Genomic DNA, 18423 nt, shown 5'->3' on the forward strand with positions numbered 1-18423 from the left:
TTAGGACTTGGACAGGGGCCATTTTTGAATTGCAGCCTCCTGAAGGTGTATCTTTAGGGCATTTTTGAAAGTGAGTAGGGTTTTACACTCCTTTACTCCTTTTGGTAGGGCGTTCCACATTTTAGATGAATAGCATGAGAAAGAGTTCATTCCCTTTGTTGTGCCAAATCTGGGTTGAACATGGTTTGTGGAGCTGCCTCTGGTGTTATGATCATGGACTTGATTAACATTTTGGAAGTATTTTGACAAATACAGGGGGATCCCAATGTTGTGGTGTATCTTGAAGACCAGGCCCATAGCAAGTTAGTGTGGTCAATGTCATCAATGCTAACTAATTAGCCCGTTGAACAGTGTTATTTTGGTGACTTTTGTGGATTTCTGTGATACAATGTCACAAGGTAGCATCTCAGAGTGTTATGTCACAGTCCGACTGAATAGCTTAGCACTTCCAGTCGTTCCTTCACAATAAAGGTTGCAACAAACTGAAAATAGCTGATCTACAAGCTCACAACGCCTCGCGATGCGTTGTGAAAATAGGGAGATGGGGAGAGAGAGAGAGAGGGACGGAGAGAATACTCAAATACCTTGAGTAAAAATAATTCAGAGTACTCAACATGAGTAAAAATACTTAAAAGTTGAAAAAAAGAGTAAAAATACTTAAAGATTGATGAAAACACTACAAATACCTAAAAGTTGATAAAAACAGTACAAATACTTAAAAATCTGTAAAAAAAAACTTTAACGCTAATAAAGTCATTAAAAACACATTGAGTAACAATACTTACTTAACTACTACTACAAATACTCTTTTAGTGCCGCCTCAATACCAGCTTCAATGCATTACTGAAATTACATTTATATGAAATACATCACAACACCCTCCTATAATATTAAAAAAAACAGCCGAAGGGGTCCGCCATGTTCCACAGGGGTGCGCGGGCCCCCAGGGGGTCCGGGGACACCCAGGAAAATGTTGAATTTTTTTCTTTTTTCTTTTTCACTTTTGGAATTTTTTGTCCCACGCTTTTGGTACCCCAAAATAGGGGGGCGCCACGACGGGGGGGGAGAAACCGCGCGACAGGACGTGCATTAACCCCAACTTTGCAACTACTTTCGCCTGCGCCCTTCACCGGGTATGGTCTAGTCTAAAATTAAATATGATTTTAGTGCAGTGTTAGTGTGACAGTGTTTGAAATGCTGCTTTGGGCATTTTCATCCAGTCAGTACAAAATTAGGGAGATTGGTTTTCCGTTACGTACTCCACATGCTTGACATGCTTCAAAAACAGTATAAGTTGTCCACAATCCACATTAATACCACTGAGCCAATTTCAAAGTGTTAACAGTCCTCCTAGTGCACTCACAGTGAAGCGTTGCAAAATTGTGATAAGCCGATAAGCTCAGTGCTGGAGAATGTCATTTGGCATACAGGTTTCAAATGGCCATGCTTGAGGGGTGGCTTTCGTTGGCTTAGGTTTATAACAATAATGAAAATTAGATGACCTTAGGGCATATTCGTTCAAATGGGCATAATGGGCACATGCTATACTTCATTTTGAGATTTCTTCTAGCAATGCAGGATTCCAGGGGTCCAATATTAAACATATTGTATTCAGTTGTTGAAAATAGTCTGTAATAAAAATCTGTATTCCTTGAGCATCAAAAATGGGCCCAACTCTGCCCAAACTTCCAAAAGTCCAAAGTCCATGATCATCTTAAATGTCCAAAAAAGCATATTCCAGTAGAAAATCCCAAACCTTCTGCTATCTTTCTGCCTCCGGGGTGTTGGGCCCAGTCAAAGAGGACCAGATAGCCAATGAATAGGAAAGGGAATGCGGTGATTTTTACAGTGTAATATGATTGGATATTCTACAGGTGTTTAATAAAGGCTACTGTGCATAACCTATTCAAAATGTCTATTGTACATTATTATGCATTTCCAAACATCCTGTCAGGATGTACTGGGGAGGACGTGGTAAGGAATAGGGGTGTCTTCTTATCATGATGTGCTAGCGGTGAGGAAGTGAGAGGGACAGGGACCTCTCTCAGAACAGCTCATGGTATAAGTACCATAACTCTCTCTTTTCCAGTAGACTGTTTTGAATATATTGTCTGGGTTTAGCACAAACTGGAGTGAAGAGACCAGGTCTAAACAATAGTGGTTCTTTGAACCTCTAGTGTCAGGTGGAGCAGGGAGTAAAATAGCTTTTTGCTCAAATGCTCAAACCCCCATTGTGTGGGTCTTAACTCTTGTTAAGGCCCATGTAGGCTCATGTATTTACATTTTGCGTTAGCCATTTCAACAGTTTAATTGCCTTTTAGGTTTTTATAGTTTTTTTTGTTTGTATTGTTCTCATTATTTTCTCAATTGCATTGCCCTTTCCACTCGTATTTTATTTTATGCTGCTATGTTTTAATTGTGTATGTTCTTGTGCTCATTCATTTTAATTGTCTGTCTTCCGAGGAAGTATTTAACACATTTAGCTCAACCGACTGAGCTACCCAGACACATCATGTGTTGCAGGTATTGCATCATGTTGCGTCATACTGAGCAAGTGAGCAGCGAAGGGTGTGACCAAATTACAGGAATTGCTGTTTGTCTACCTGGAGGTAGAGGCCCTTACATAATCAAGTTCCATAAAAGTAGCTTACAATTGTTTTACTTTCAGTTTAGACACTTTCATCCTGGCTTTCCTATTTTGGGCATGTCATAAAAGGTTTATAGAATGTAACAAATGCAGAATTGCTGTTTGTCTACCTGGAGGTAGAGGCCCATAATCAAGTCCCATACAAGGAGCTTACTATTGTTTTACTTTCAATTTAGACACATCCTGGCCTTCCTATTTTGGGCATGTCATACAATTAAAAAAAAATTGAAAAAAAGCTGATCTACAAGCTCACAGTGTGTTGCAACGTGACACATTGTGAGCGTATAGATCTGCTATTTTCACTATTTTTCATTATTTCATTATTTAATCTATACAGTGTATATATTCAAGTGGTTAACCACTTCAACCCTTGCACCCTCTATTCTATGCCTCCCATGGTTGACAATAACACGTTGCTTTTTGTTCACCCCTTCCTTTTGACTTAACATAAGGTTTCTTTTTCATTTTTACAGCATTTTAATAGGCTGTTGCACTGTTTCAACATTGGGTCTGTTGTATTTATTGGCCACCCACCTGCACTTGAAGTTGTAAATTCACACCTCAGTCTCAGTTCCGTGTAGACGAGTGTAAGACAAGTTAAAGAGCAGTTTTCATACTTTACTGTCTAAATTAAAAAATGTATTTTAATTAGACTGACTTAAAAGAGTTTAAGTCTCAAGTCTTAATTTACTTATGTTCCTTACTTATGTTAGGCTACTGTTTATTTGCCTGAAAAACAAAACCCAGAAGAACACTCTCTGCTGGCATGTGACTTTTTGTAGGCTATTGCAGTGTGACGCATTGTGAACTTATAGATGTACTATTTGTGCCGAATGTTCGCCTATTTTGACACGCCCAGAATGTTCATGTGGTTAATGCCAAAGCTATACACATTAATACAAGTTGTTACTCTTGATAACGAATTACTGCCTCTCATTGTTTATACCATAATGGGTCCAGCCCTGTCAATGTTAACAAGTAGGAGTGGAACAGTATTAGGCTACATACTTAATCAATTAATTAACCTGGGGTGCCTGCAACAACATTTATTGTTTTGTCTCTTTGTTCCTGAGCTATGACCGAGTATGTAATTTTGACCAAAAACGTAACCATTTCTCTCTCTCTCTCTCTCTCTCTCTCTCTCTCTCTCTCTCTCTCTCTCTCTCTCTCTCTCTCTCTCTCTCTCTCTCTCTCTGTCTTGTTCAGATGCAGTGTTCCCCTTCAATGAGGAAAAGGTGATTCCTGATGGCGTCAACAGGAACTCTGCAATTGTTGGAGGTACAAGGTTTTAGTTTTTTAATGTGGATGGCATTATCAATTGTATTGCATGCAACGCTAAGGTCAAAGAGGATTGAAATGCACCATTCTCCGAATCTGCCGCTGATGTGGCAATCTCAGAAACCAGACTGGATTGGTTTTGGTTACAGGTTGTTGAAAACAGACATTAAACATTTTCTTTCACCCTTTTGTTTAGTTAAATTTGGTTGCTGTCTCTTTCCTCTGCAGGCATTATCGCGGTGGTGATTTTCACCATCTTGTGCACTCTGGTGTTCCTGATTCGCTACATGTTCCGTCACAAAGGCACCTACCACACCAACGAGACCAAGGGCAGCATGGACTCACGCGAAGAGTCTGCCAATGCGGCCATCATCGGTACCGACAACCCAGACACCATCAACGAATCAAAGAAAGAGTGGTTCATCTAATAATGGCCACCTGTGACAACCCAGACACAGTAAACAAATCAAAGAAAGAGTGTTCAGTGTCAAAGAGTTAATCTAACAGTCAATCTAGGCACTTGAAACATAACGCACAGAATCTGGTATGTTTTGAATACCAAGGCTGTTATAGTAAAAGGGGGGCCAATATTAGGCTATTAAGAATGCAGAGACGAGAAACTGTACAGTATGTACATACTAATCTAAAGAGCATGAACTTCTTTGTATTGTGTTTGGGAGTTTTATGGAGTTCTTTGAATACTGTATATGACAAATAATTAGAACTACTGGGTCGTGTGCTAGCACAGATTTATTACCAATCCCTGTTGGATCTTCATTTCATTACATCTTATATAAAAATCACAAAACAATAAAATGAACATTCCAAAACATCTGTTCATTAAAATTGTCTGTCAACTCGCGTATCCATCACATTCAGCAGTAGTTACCAACCGATTGTATCGTGGTCCTCTAGAGTTGGAATTGGATGTCTGATTGTCTGTAAATACAATGTGTTTTGTTCTGTTCAGACATCATGCGACACTGATGAGAAATATCAGATCTATAGTATAATTATATCACATTTCCATTACAAATATATGTATGAAATAGTTTACATGTTATGATATTCCATTGTATGCATAAGGGACATTGCTCTGTGGGAAATCATGGCATTCCATCGTTGACTTTGCTCAGCAGCTTCATTTTATTAGCGATGTTGGTACCACTTTACTTCCATCAAACTCCACTCATGCATTGTTTGTTTCATAAGTTTGTAATAATATTTTTCTTTGAGTTATGTAACTTTATGTACATTTTAGTTTCAGTTGAAGTTGGTGTGTGAGTGCGTGCATTCGTGTGTGCTTGTGTGTGAATTATATTGTAATAGGCAGACATCGGTCAAACCATATCTCCAAACATTAATATTTAGTTCTTGTTTTTTGCCACATGAGGTAAGGAGCACAGCTAATTTAGCTAATCTCAAGAAAGTATTTTGTGTAAGGTTGTCAACTCAAATGACTGTATCTCGTTTGTCCCAGTAACCTCCATGCACCCATTTGACATTCCAAGCAACTCCCCTGTAGTTCTCCATGACCACAGCAAACCCTGTCAACTACTACAGATACAATGTCTGATATAATGTCCAGCAACAGCTCCACTTCCTGTGTTTGGTTACGGCTCATTTTCTACAGGGCTGTAGTATCATTAGGTCTCAATGTATCAGATACAACTCTTTACACAGACAGCCATGAAAATCCCCTCACTTCAGGCAATGATAAAACAAACATCATTAGACTTGCTTCTGACTCCAACCATGACCTAGCCTCGTGTGGCCAGACTATAACACTGCGTGGATATGAGTCTGGTGCTTCTATGAGGACGTTTTTTCCCCCGAGGGGCGCGATCAAAAGAATGGCTCTGGACACAATTGGTTAGACCTACAACCAACAACCAATTACAGTCTCCCATATTTGAATACTGGGCCCTGATTGGTCACCCCAGACTTCGCGAGCAGGACATGGATTCACAACGAAGCGGTGCCAGACCCAAATCGCAGAGGGCAATTTGTTTTTTGCAGTGGCAGATTTGTCTGGTCCCAGGCTAACCATGACCTGCACTCTGTCTCTGACTACCAGCTGTCCTCGTGGTAGACACTTAATCCCACAGTGCAGCTCAATAGATAGAAATGTTTATTTGCCCCCCTGTCCATTACAGTGCTTAATGAAAAGTAGATTATGTGTTATGTGCAACATCTGCATTGACATAATGTTTTTAAATGTTTTTATTTATTTTTATTTTGTATTACTATTATTTGTCCTGTATGAAATGTATCATATGGAATGTTGTATGTTCGATACAGTAGACACTGTGTGTCAAAGTTCCTTCAGGACAATAAAGTTGATCTGATCTTATCTTATCTAGGTTATGGGTTGTTTTTAATCTACTATATTGTGTCTTTAAGGTGTTCAGCCATTTACTGTAGCCTTCTCCTAGATAAAACAATAAACCACAACTGATAGAAGCTAAACCAGAAACTAATACAACATGTTTTGAATTTTGGGATGTTAATGAAACCCATTTTCAAATTGGGTTGCATCACACATAAGCAGACATTTCACAGATGTAATCTGATTACAAATATAGCCTACAGACTTTCCAAGATTAGAAAGTAATGGTGCAACACAAAGAACTACTTCTCAATCTCAAATGTTGTAGGATTATCTAACGTGCATCAGTTTCAAGATTCATTCATACCTGTAAAGGCAACCCACTCTCTAAACAGGGTAAATTAAAGTCAAGAGATCTCAAAGAAGAAAAATATTGTTAAAAAAAAGGGGGAAAACTAAAAGAATCAAATGGATCTCGGGATCCACATGGGAATGGCGCGGCTCCAATTTGAATCTCATAGTTCATGTGACCAGCCTGTGACGTCAGTCATTTATGACGTCAGTTTACTATAATGTATCTATGACGTCTGATTCCAAATAGGCTCTATGCACAGCAGCCATATTGGGACTGAATTGGGCCCCTTCCTTACTTCCTTCACAGGTGTTACCAATGATGCTAATTAAGGCTCCGTTCCATTTAGTGTGGCATAGTGGTTGTCTTATTTTCAAGGACCCCCATAACTCTGAGAGTGTACAAATGGAACCAAATGGACCCTTATGGTGGGTTACACACCCACCATAAGGGGAGTTTCTAGTGAGCCAACATGCACGATATCAGCACCCTGACCAGAATGGAACAGAGCCTTCATTAGTATCATTGGTAACACCTGTGAAGGAAGTAAGAAGAGGCCCAATTTCTTTCCAATATGGCTGCTGTGCATAGAGCCTATTTGGGCAAGGCAGATCAGAGCCCGTTGACTTCCATTATAAAATGTATGCTACAAACAATATATATAAATGGTAATTGGTGCATTTATATAGCGCCTTTATCCAAAGTGCTTTAAGATGCGCATTACATTCAACCATGCATACCGACGACAGAAGGAAACCACGCAAGGCACCAACCTGGTGATGGTGTATGTTCAGGGCTCCAGAGTACTAAACGTTTTAGTTGGTTGCACTGTGCGCCTATAACTTTTTCATGTAATGCACCAGCAGTATTGTTGGTAAGTATCAAAGCAGCGTTATTAATAGCATATGGAGGCTTGTCTCGTGTTGCCTAAAATATTTGTGAAACAATCAAATTCAATCTATTCTTTCTAATAACATTTCCCCCTGTGTTATATGTTCTTTTTAGGTTGTCCTGAAACATTCAAAGTCAGTCATTATGACTGAGCATCATTGTTCATGTGTTGCTGGCACAGCACTTTGCAAACACATTGTTGAACTACTCCTGCAGTCAGCTCAATATTCTGAGACGGGTACCAAAGTTGTCCCCCCCCTGTACACAGCTACACTGAAACGGAGCAACAGACAGTGGCATAAACCAAGAACCATGGTCAGTTCCAGATGGTACATCAAATGTTTTTATCATGTCATAATTTTGCATAGACCTAGCACTGCTGAATTAACTCATAGGGGCTGAAACCTGGTCCAGTAGGCCAAATGTCCATCTCCAAGCCGACAAAGACCAGGAAGACCACAAACAGGAGGTCCAGGAAGACAGGAACATCAGAAGGAGGAATTAGGTATGTAAATATGGAGTACTGTTTTAGTCTTTCGAGGATAAACACTGAAAAGATTATTCTTGTAATATTGAACAATACACACCAGTTATTCACAATAATGTAGAGATTAAAACAAAATTATATTCAACATCAATTAGTAAATTAGATTTTCAAATTGTATTATGTTAAATTCTTAAGTATAGAAAATGTGGAGTAAACCATCACTCATCTGTGTTACAGAAGCACACTCTACAAGGCACTTGTTGGACCTCTCCCTGACCTCTCTGTGCTTAACGTTGAAGAGGCTTACAAAAACTTTGACCCCCCCTGTCCAGGCCATTAGTCTGCACCATTTGAATGTCTGCAGATCAACCCTTGGTTGACTCCCGCTTTGGACCTGTTCAGGCTGGAAGTGTCCCGTCTTACCAACAGCCCCCTGTTCAAGCACGCCACATTGTGCATCATGAAGATGCACCACCATTCCCCCCACTCCCCCTGGACGATTACAGACTTGACCAGACCCTGCAAGGCTGCGAGTTTGTCCTCAGTGAACATGATGAAATTCACATCAAGTCTCTTCAAGTCACATTTGATACAGCACAGAAAATTGAAGCAGCAACGACAGAGCAGAGTGGGAGCTCTGAGTGGGAATCGCTTCGCAAGCCAAGACTGACCTCGTCCAGGTATGGCTGCAGCTATTATAATAATTTCTTAGCAATTACTATACTGATTACTTTTTCAATTGTATATTCAAGAAGCACATTGTAATATAATGTGTGTGTGTGTGTGTGTGTGTGTGTGTGTGTGTGTGTGTGTGTGTGTGTGTGTGTGTGTGTGTGTGTGTGTGTGTGTGTGTGTGTGTGTGTGTGTGTATGATGTATGTGTGTGTTAGCTAAATTGAGCTTCTATGAAAACAAGCCCAAAAGAAGTGACTAGGCTACATGTGCACTTTAAACCTATACAGTACAGTGCGTCACCGCCACCTAGCCACCTGCCATGCACACTACAGCGTTTTCAATCACTGTTGTGCCTCCGTCTAAACGCAGAATAAAAAGTGAGCAACAGGACCGTTTTCTCTATAGAGACCATTGTCGTCTAAACGTGGCCTTAGTTCAATCAACTGTTGCACCACTACCTCCAGGTTCCGAGAGGCGTGCCATGTTCGGGGGCTGACTTCAGCAACGCATTTGGCTCAGAGAATTCTTAAAGGCACCGTGCAAACAGCTGACATGAAGAGGGGTCTGGAGATGGAGATGGAGGCAGCGATCGACTATGCCAAGTTGAAGAACCTCAACTATTACCCCTGTGGCCTGGTGATACACCCCGATGTTCCCTGGCTTGCGTCCTCCCCCGACGGCAAGGTTTTCGACCCTCTCGAGTGCCCACCTTTTGGACTGGTTGAGTTCAAGTGCCCCAACGTTCCAAGCTTTGTGGACTGTAAATACATGAGCATGACGGACGGCTCCCATGTCTTGGAGAAACAGCATGCATACTACTGGCAGGTTCAAGGACAGCTTCTCACTTCAGGCTTGGAGTGGTGTGATTTTGTAGTGCGTGCACGTGATGACATTTCTGTTGAAAGGATATACAGAGATCCAGGGGTGTTGTCGAAAATCAGACAGAAGGGTGACTGGTACTATCATTATGCGTATATGCAGAGCTTTTTAGGAAGGGCCTAAGTCAAGGGTTCCCAAACTTTTCAGACCGCGACCCCCCAAAATAATCATATTTAAATTGGGGACCCCTACCCTGACAAGCACTTGGAATTGTAGGCATTGCATTGAGTTTGACTCTGTTCCACAGATACATAGTCAGTATGCGAGGTGTTGTGAGCTTGTAGATCGGCTATTTTCACAATGTGTGCCTCTTTCTTACATAATAATTTGCCAATTTGGTATTAAAAAGGTCTTAGAAATGTGTAGATACCGTGTATACACTTATACTGTATGTAAGGTCTTTAGAAATGTGTAGATACCCTGTACACACTTAAACTGTATGTTGATGTTATTGACACCTTACTGTACATAATCTCTACTAACATGTAGAACCCCTAGCAATTTCGAACAATGACTACTAACACTTATTGTATAGGCTATACTATTTGACCCAGCTTTCAACAAAAATGTCACACATTGTTAGCCCGCAGAGCAACATCTTCATTCTCTCTGTTCCTTGGCCAAATGTTCCGAAAAGAAAAGGCATAGAGGAATGGGTCTATGACTAACCTGAACAAGGGAAAAATATAAACCATTTTCACTTCAAACTTATCGGTGAAGCATTCCAGTTCATATGCCACATCGGGTTGCGATGTACGAAGTAAAGCTCCCATTAATCCCACAATACCGACAATGTGGATCGGAACCCAAAGAACGACAAAGGTTATGATGATCCTTGAGATCAGTTGGCTCGTTCGTTTGCAGCTGGACAGAGCTCTCTCTTTCACCTTCCGGTAAAGGCAGATGTAGAAAGATGTCATGACAGAGAAAGGCACGACGAAACCAAACAATAGATCAAGCACTGTGGCAGCAAGAGTTTTCCCTTCCATCTGTGGTGGTCTGCTGCAGTCAAAGTGTCCATCCTTCATCCTGCCAAACGAGGCAACTGATGGCCATGTCATGAAGCAAGACACCACCCACAGTCCCACCACCAGAGCTCTCTCACCTATTTGACCCATTTGTGCCCACCTCTGATGATGAAATACTTTCATAAAGCGCTGGATGCTCATCAGTGTTATAATGTAAAGGTTGGCATAGTGACTACAAAAGGTCACAAACGTAATGAATTTGCAAAGCCCGTAGCTTAGGTCCCATTGTCTTAGCGTGTCAAGAATCCACACAGGCAGGATGATCAGACACAGCAGGTCACAACAAACTAAGTTCAGCATCAAGAGATGAGTAAAGTTGTTTTGCTCCAGTTTGCGTAACAAAAGCACCAGCACAGTCACATTCCCAAGAGTGCCCAAGACAAAACAAAGGCCTAAAAGAACCGCTGCGGTCAGATTGGCTGGGCTTGAGGTAAATTCCACTTGGCTGGAGGGTGAGCTTGATGAAGTTGAGTCGTTGGAAATGAACATTTCTGCCATTTTGTTCTAGAACAAAAACGTGATGATGTGGTTGCACCAGCAAGTATGAGGACTGAGCAGTGATGGTCTTGCCTTAAATGGTCTGTGGTTTATTCAGGAGAGTAATTTGTATAATAATGACTCTAAATATAGACAGAGTAGAGTAAATATTTATCTATGCTTAAATACAACTGAGTGCAAAAAGAAACGTCCTAATTTGTGCTCCTGATAAGATTGCTGCAAATGTTGCCAAGTTCCTTGGGTCTGTAAACCCAAATGTGTGTTAAAATCTCAGAAACCGTGGCATTATTTGATCAGGCTATGCTTTTAGATAAGCACACACTGGTGCTGTGAGGTTGTTTATATAAGGTAGGCCTACAGTGGCAGCTACTGATAAATGCTGATGGTGTTTATAATATGCCAATATTATGTTTCCGATTAATCTAACATGGTTAAAATGGAGTTTGAAGTTACAATGGGTTTGTATAGGAAGGGGGCGTGTCTGGTAAAATGAATATCAAATATCTAAATACTGAATCAAGCAACCTAAAAACTGTCCGGGGTGCTCCCAAAAGTCTGAGTAGACGATAAAATGACCCACATTTTTTTAAAGTGAAATATCCCTTTAATAATATTATTATTATTATTATATATTATTATTAATATTATTATTATTATAATAATAATAATAATATAATATAATATTACTATTATTAATATTGTCTCCACCAGGATGGCCGAAGACCAGATACTTGTGTTTTTGCCCCTGTCCGTCTGAGTGTCCGTCCGTCTGTCCGTTCATAATAATAATAAAAATAATTTACGAACGTAAAGAAACAGTTTGTTCATGATTAGTTAAAGGTAGGGTAAGTGATTTTCTTTGGTTAAAATAAGTGTTAAATAGCTCTATATTATGATAGTACTCATTGCTATAGAGTGTTTGTTCAGTAAAAGGAGTCTCCTTGTCTCTCCAGCTCTTTAATAAACAGAAAATGCATTTTCGTTTCAGTTTCAGTTTCATTTCCAAGTTTATCCAATCAGGACAGAGAACTCAATCAGGATATAGATTAAACAAGTGAAATTGGAAGTGATGACACTAAGAAATGAGCAGGCAAAATTGGAACTGGAACTCTATAAAAATGAAGCTTAAAAATGGGTACTTTCTCCTGATTGGCTGAGATTTTGACACCTACCGGAAAATGTATTTTGTGTTTATTAAAGAGCTGGAGAGACTGGGAGACTGAACAAACACTCTATAGCAATGATTTACTATCAGAATATAGTGCTTTAACCTTTTAACAAAATACTTTTTGTTTTAACCAAAAAATATCACTTACCCTACCTTTAATTGTCTACAAACTGCTTATAAATGTTTATACACATTTTATAACGGGTCATTATTATAAAGTGCTACCCATTTAACAGAGCAAGGAAGAAGAGAGGGTTGTGGTCAGCCCATGAGCCCCAACATACATCAGCTGACAACATTGCAAGAAGAAATTTCCAAATGAAGTATGCCTTCATTATGCGCATTTGAATGAATATTCTCTTAAGGTGATCATTATCATTACAAACCACGGCCAATGAAAGCCACCGCTCTATAAACGAGACATTGACGTGGCCCCTCTTGAATTTAAAAACCAACTGACATTCTCCATCACTGAGCAGTGGCTCAGTGGCCTCTGGGCCAACGTGTGGAGCATGTATACAGACTCCTCAGTGAAGACAAGACTGAGAAACGGGAAAATAACTGCTCATCTGGATTCATGGTGCAAGCATTATGAGGGATGTTAACATTATTATAAATTATTAAGACTCATTTTGCATCTCACCAGGGAGGGGTGCAAAGGGGGAGCCAGCCTTTAGAGAGGGCTTTGCAAAGCTGGGAGAACTCAAAACCATTGTCAAAGAAGGTGAGTTAACCTTACTGAAGACTTGAAAGGTTAAAGTTCTGATGATAGAAATTAATGTGTGTGTGTGTGCGTGTGCGTGTACGTGTGCGTGTGCGTGCGTGCGCGCGCGCGTGTCCATGTCTCACAGCATGTATTGTGTGAGACATGGAGTGAAGTGAAAGGACGGATTAGCCATTGGGCCAATGGTTCAGGGGCCCAGGGGCTCTTGGATCTCAGGGGCCCTTTGGGGGAACTGGGCTGCGAGGCCATCGACAAGTTACTAAAATGAAATGTGTAGGTTAATCAAATATCAAATATATGGTTCCCTCCTCTGTATTTACAGCATTGGTTCTCTGCAAGCACATACTGTACTTTAGGTTAGGGACTGTAAATCCTTTATGATAAAATGTTCTTGACCCACCTGAGCAGTGTGTTTGTGTACTGTGCTCACCTGACTGCCCGTTGTGTGTAGCGAGCAAGGGGATGGGGGGGGGGCCATCAGTGGGTATTAGAGGAAGATAGTTACTCAATTTTGACCAGCAATGTGGTGCCACCGTTTTTTTCTGCGATGTGTGTAAATGTGTCTGTGGAAGCGCTGTGTCTTCTTTATTGTATATTCAACTGTGTGTGTGATTTGTCTGTGTAGCCTACTCTGTTATATAAGGTTTCTAGAACTATGATAAGGTGAAATATCGTGTATTTTGATGTCTGTGAAACCGAACATTATTTAGAGGTTTCACAGGTAAAAGGTATTTACTGTACATTTCTCCTAATTATCTGTTGGTGTCAATAGAAATTGTTATGAGTCATCGACATGTTTCCTGTACGAGGTACTTTGGCCATTGATAGGTTTGCCCACTAGAGGGCAATGTAAACCCATATTATGGACCAAGTGTATTGGATTTTGGTTGTGTCTATAGCAGATAAGTCTGTGTTTCATAAACACAAGGTAGTTGGTTCAAAACAACTTTCTGGAACATTTTCACTCTGCATCTAAATCCTATGAGGCTAAGTAGTTAGTTGTCACAAATATCTGACATGTCTCTGTGGGGATAGGAGAAAAGTAAGTGCTTTTAAAACAGAAGGTTGCTGTTTCAATTCGATTTTTTTGAACATTTTCACTCTAAATTAGTAAGTAGTTTTTACAAATATCTTCCATGTCTGTGCATGTTAAATAGTGTAGTATATTGTTAAGTTACATAGTGCTGCTTTAATCAAAAACAACATATTTAGTAAATATATACTAGATTAGGCTTCAAGGAATTTATATTTTAAAAGGCATACTTAAAAAAACAGACTAGACTACTATTACATTGTAGCCAAAACATCTGTAGCAACTCATAATTTTATAACGGCTCATAATGTAATAACGGTTCATAATGTAATAAAAGAATTAGCGCATAACGTAATAACATATTTTTCTATAATGTAATAATGTATAATGTGTTACATTATAAATCTCACGTGGCCGCTTATAATGTAATAAAAGTTCATAATGTAATAATGTCTCATATTGTTGAGAAAAGTAAAGTGTTACATCATAATAATCATTATCAGTATCATGGTCAGTACCATGGTCAGTATCATGGTCAGTATCAGTATCATGGTCAGTATCATGGTCAGTATCAGTAGCATGGTCATTACCATTGTCAGTATCAGTATCATGGTCATTACCATGGTCAGTATCAGTATCATGGTAAGTATCATGGTCAGTACCATAGTATCATGGTCAGTATCAGTATCAGTATCATGGTCAGTATCATGGTCAGTATCATGGTCAGTATCAGTATCATGGTCTGTGTCATGGTCATTACCATGGTCAGTATCATGGTCGTTTCATGGTCACCATGATACTGACCATGATATTGATATGATACTGACCATAACTAGACGCGTCGCAATTCTGGGAAATTGCAAAGTGTGGTTGCGCCCACGGCGGTCGCGGGTCTCGGCCGCCGGGACTCGAGGGATACGCCGGGAGGAATACCGTCGGAGGCGTGCCGTTTTGATTTTAGGAAATAGGCCCCTCCCACTAAATAAATAGGCCCCTCCCACAAATGTGACGGGCCAATCATATTGTCACGTCACTCCTGATATCGCTTTTATTACATTTTGAGAGGATTGTTCCCCCCAAAAATTATGTTTTTGCATCAAACGGTTACATTTTGTGCATTTGTGGCGCCCCCTATGGGTCAAAGTGGAAATGCTTTTGGGGATTCGTTGAGTAAACCACCCTCGCCTCGACATGTGATTTAAATTTGGGATTTTGGTAAAACGGGCCCCTCCCACTAATTTACGGACGAACGGTGAGGACTATCAAAAAATGCCATTTGGATATCGTCGGTGTCCAGCCGGGAACAACTAACTCCATTTTCAGTTTTTTTTTTTTTTTTCATAAATCGACGCTATTGAACACCCTTCACATCTGTGTAAAAAATCTAAACATTTGAACCAATGAAAAGTATTAAAAAGCGCCTCAGACGAAAACTCCTAACTCCATTGGATCCTCAAACTGTCCGTCAAAAACAAACAACTCCCCCCTCTCCTCTACACAGCGCTACAGCACAGCATTAGCAGTGCGCGGTGCGCAGTGAACGAGGAACAACAACACGTAAACAGACTCCCCGTAGTCTGTTAAAACTATGCAGTGTACCTGTTTATCAAACAGCACTGACGCTAATGCTATGAAAACAAGTAATTATATTTCTAAAATCTATGAAGTGTTTAATGAGGAGAGCATTGTGATAAGAAGAAAGACGTTCATAGCATTTCTGTCGCTAGTGTTCTACTACCTCTTAGCAGAAGTTATTGTAATATTTAAAGTCCTGTTTATTGTTGTAGGCCTATATAATAAGTGTCATGAAGCATCAGGGCATTAATTCACACGTTGTTGTGATGCATTGTGAGCTTGGAGATCCATTGTTAGCTTTTGGGAATCTGTACCCTTTTGAAACCTCTCTCAGCAGCGAGTGGAGCTACTGTTGTTTGGACACCTAACTCCATTTCAGCTTGATTTCTGTTCGTCTGAAACTTCTAACTCCACTCGCGCTGGATAAAGTGTTGATTTACCCGCGATTTGGGTAAAGTGTTGATAATATAATGACACATGCAAGTATCTCACAATATATACAGTCACTATATCAACTTTGACGAGGTAATATTGCTTTGTTTTAAAAATATAAGGTTTTCTTCATTTTCTGAAAAACGTATATCTTGTTTTTTCGTTTCCTGAACAATGAGCGTTTTGGAGTTAGCCGTTTCTGGCTGGACAGCAGAGATATGTTTATTGCATGGGCCCAGAGAACATGTGTACCGATTTTTGTGGAATGTGGACAAAATATGTGGGAGGAGGAGCTAAAAGTGTGTTTTGCAGAAAATTCAAAATGGTGGAAAATCTATCCTGACGCAAATAGGCGTGGCCTATATGGGGTGTTGCGTCATGACCCAAGGAATCTAGGGAAAAATACATTTTGATTTTACGACCTACGGTTCAAGAGTTATAGGCCAAAAGGTAAAGTGGGCTGTTATAGCGCCACCATGTGGCCGACTGGTGTGATTCTTTTTATAATAATTTTGCAATAAACTAATAACTTCCCCTCCAAGTCTTGTAACTGTAGCCCTTACGGTTTCCGAGAAAGAAATACTTGAATGGGAGTTTTTGCAATTCCCATTAAAGTGGATGGGGAAATTTAATGCACTAATAAATCAATATCAAAAAATCTATCCAGACGCAAATGGCGCAAACTATGAACCTCCCCTCCAAATCTGGTAACTCTAGCTCTTACGGTTTCTGAGAAAAAAAGACTTAAATTTGAGTTTTTTCACTTTTTCATTAAAGTGGATGGGTTAATTTAATGCACTAATAAATCAATATCAATAAAACTATGTAACCAATCTCTTAGCAAGGTAAAAGCAGTCTATTCCCAGTGAAGCCGGTCATTATGACATATGGCACGAAAATGTGAAAAATAAACTGTGGGAGAAATAGCGAATATGAAAAAAGTTTATCTAGAAAGTGAAATAACTAGACGCGTCGCAATTGGCAATTGCAAAGTGTGGTTGCGCCGACGCCGGTCGGGACTCGAGCGATACGCCGGGAGGAATACCGTCGGAGACTGCGCCAATTACATCGTCACGTCACTCCTGAGATCGCTTGCGTTTCATTTTGAGAGGATCGATCCCCCCAAAATAAGGTTTTTGCATCAAACGGTTACATTTTGAGCATTCGTGGCGCCCCCTATGGATCAAAGTAGAAATGCTTTTGGGGATTGGTTTAGTATACCACCCTCGACATGTGATTCAAATTCGGGATTGACCGGACGTTTCGTTCGTGATTTATGGCATTTTTGGTCAAACGGGCCCCTCCCGCTAACTTTGGAAGCCATTTACGGACGGACGGTACGGACTATCAAAATTCCGCTTGGATAGGTTTATCGCATGGATCCATAGATCACGTGTACCGATTTGTGTGAGATTTGGAAAAAAATTGAAGGAAAAGGAGCAAAAAGTGTGTTTTGAAGAAAATTCAAAATGGCGGAAAATCTATCCTGACGCAAATGGGCGTGGCCTATATGGGAAGATGCGTCGTGACCCAAGGAATCCAGGGAAAAATTTTGATTTTACGACCTACGGTTCAAGAGTTATAGGCCAAAAGGTAAAGGGGGCTGTTATAGCGCCACCATGTGGCCGACTGGTGTGATTATTTTCTTAATAATTTTGCAAAAAACTATTAACCTCCCCTCCAAGTCTTGTAACTGTAGCCCTTACGGTGTCCGAGAAAAAAACTACTTGAATGGGAGTTTTTGCAATTCCCATTAAAGTGGATGGGGAAATTTAATGCACTAATAAATCAATATCAAAAAATCTATCCTGACGCAAATGGGCGTGGCCTATATGGGGAGATGCGTAGTGACCCAAGGAATCCAGGTGAAAAGAAATTTTGATTTTAGGACCTACGGTTCAAGAGTTACAGGCCAAAACGTAAAGGGGGCTGTTATAGCGCCACCATGAGGCCGAATGGTGTGATATTTTGCAAAATAATTTCAGAGAAAATTATGAACCTCCCCTCCAAATGTGGTAACTCTAGCTCTTACGATTTCTGAGAAAAAAATACTTGAATTTGAGTTTTTTCACTTTTCCATTAAAGCGGATGGGGACATTTAATGGCACTAATAAATTAATATCAATTAAACTATTCAACCAATCTCTTAGCAAAATACAAGCGCACGATTCCCGTTCAAAACGGTCATTTTGATATATGGCACAACATTAGGGGATAAAAACTGTGGGAGAAATAGCGGTTTGAAAAAAGTTTATCTATAAAGATATAAAGTGTATAGAGTACTATAGTCTGGTTGCCCTGTTAGGGCAACCACACTAATAAAGTGGGAAGAGAACAAGCTCATATTGATGTGTGGTTTTAAATAGACAATTTATTCAAATATGTAAATTGTCTCATTAAGTATGCACGATTTAAACTACAAGAAGAA

The 18423-nt window shown here is 40.0% G+C and overlaps 1 protein-coding gene across 1 annotated transcript in view; it reads left to right on the forward strand.

The window, feature by feature from the left end:
- LOC311038548 (contactin-associated protein-like 2) overlaps window positions 1-4826 on the forward strand; it is a gene marked incomplete at its 5' end in the record, with an annotated part of 144192 nt that extends 139366 nt beyond the window's left edge. The window contains 2 exons of the mRNA XM_084048121.1: window positions 3854-3925; window positions 4154-4826. Of these exons, the coding sequence (XP_083904247.1) occupies window positions 3854-3925; window positions 4154-4353 (272 nt within the window). The remainder of the gene's footprint in view (window positions 1-3853; window positions 3926-4153) is intronic.
- Between the last annotated feature and the right edge of the window lie 13597 nt (window positions 4827-18423).

This window comes from Gymnoscopelus microlampas (genome assembly GCF_963454915.1).
Source record: "Gymnoscopelus microlampas genome assembly, chromosome: 22".
NCBI lineage: Eukaryota > Metazoa > Chordata > Actinopteri > Myctophiformes > Myctophidae > Gymnoscopelus > Gymnoscopelus microlampas.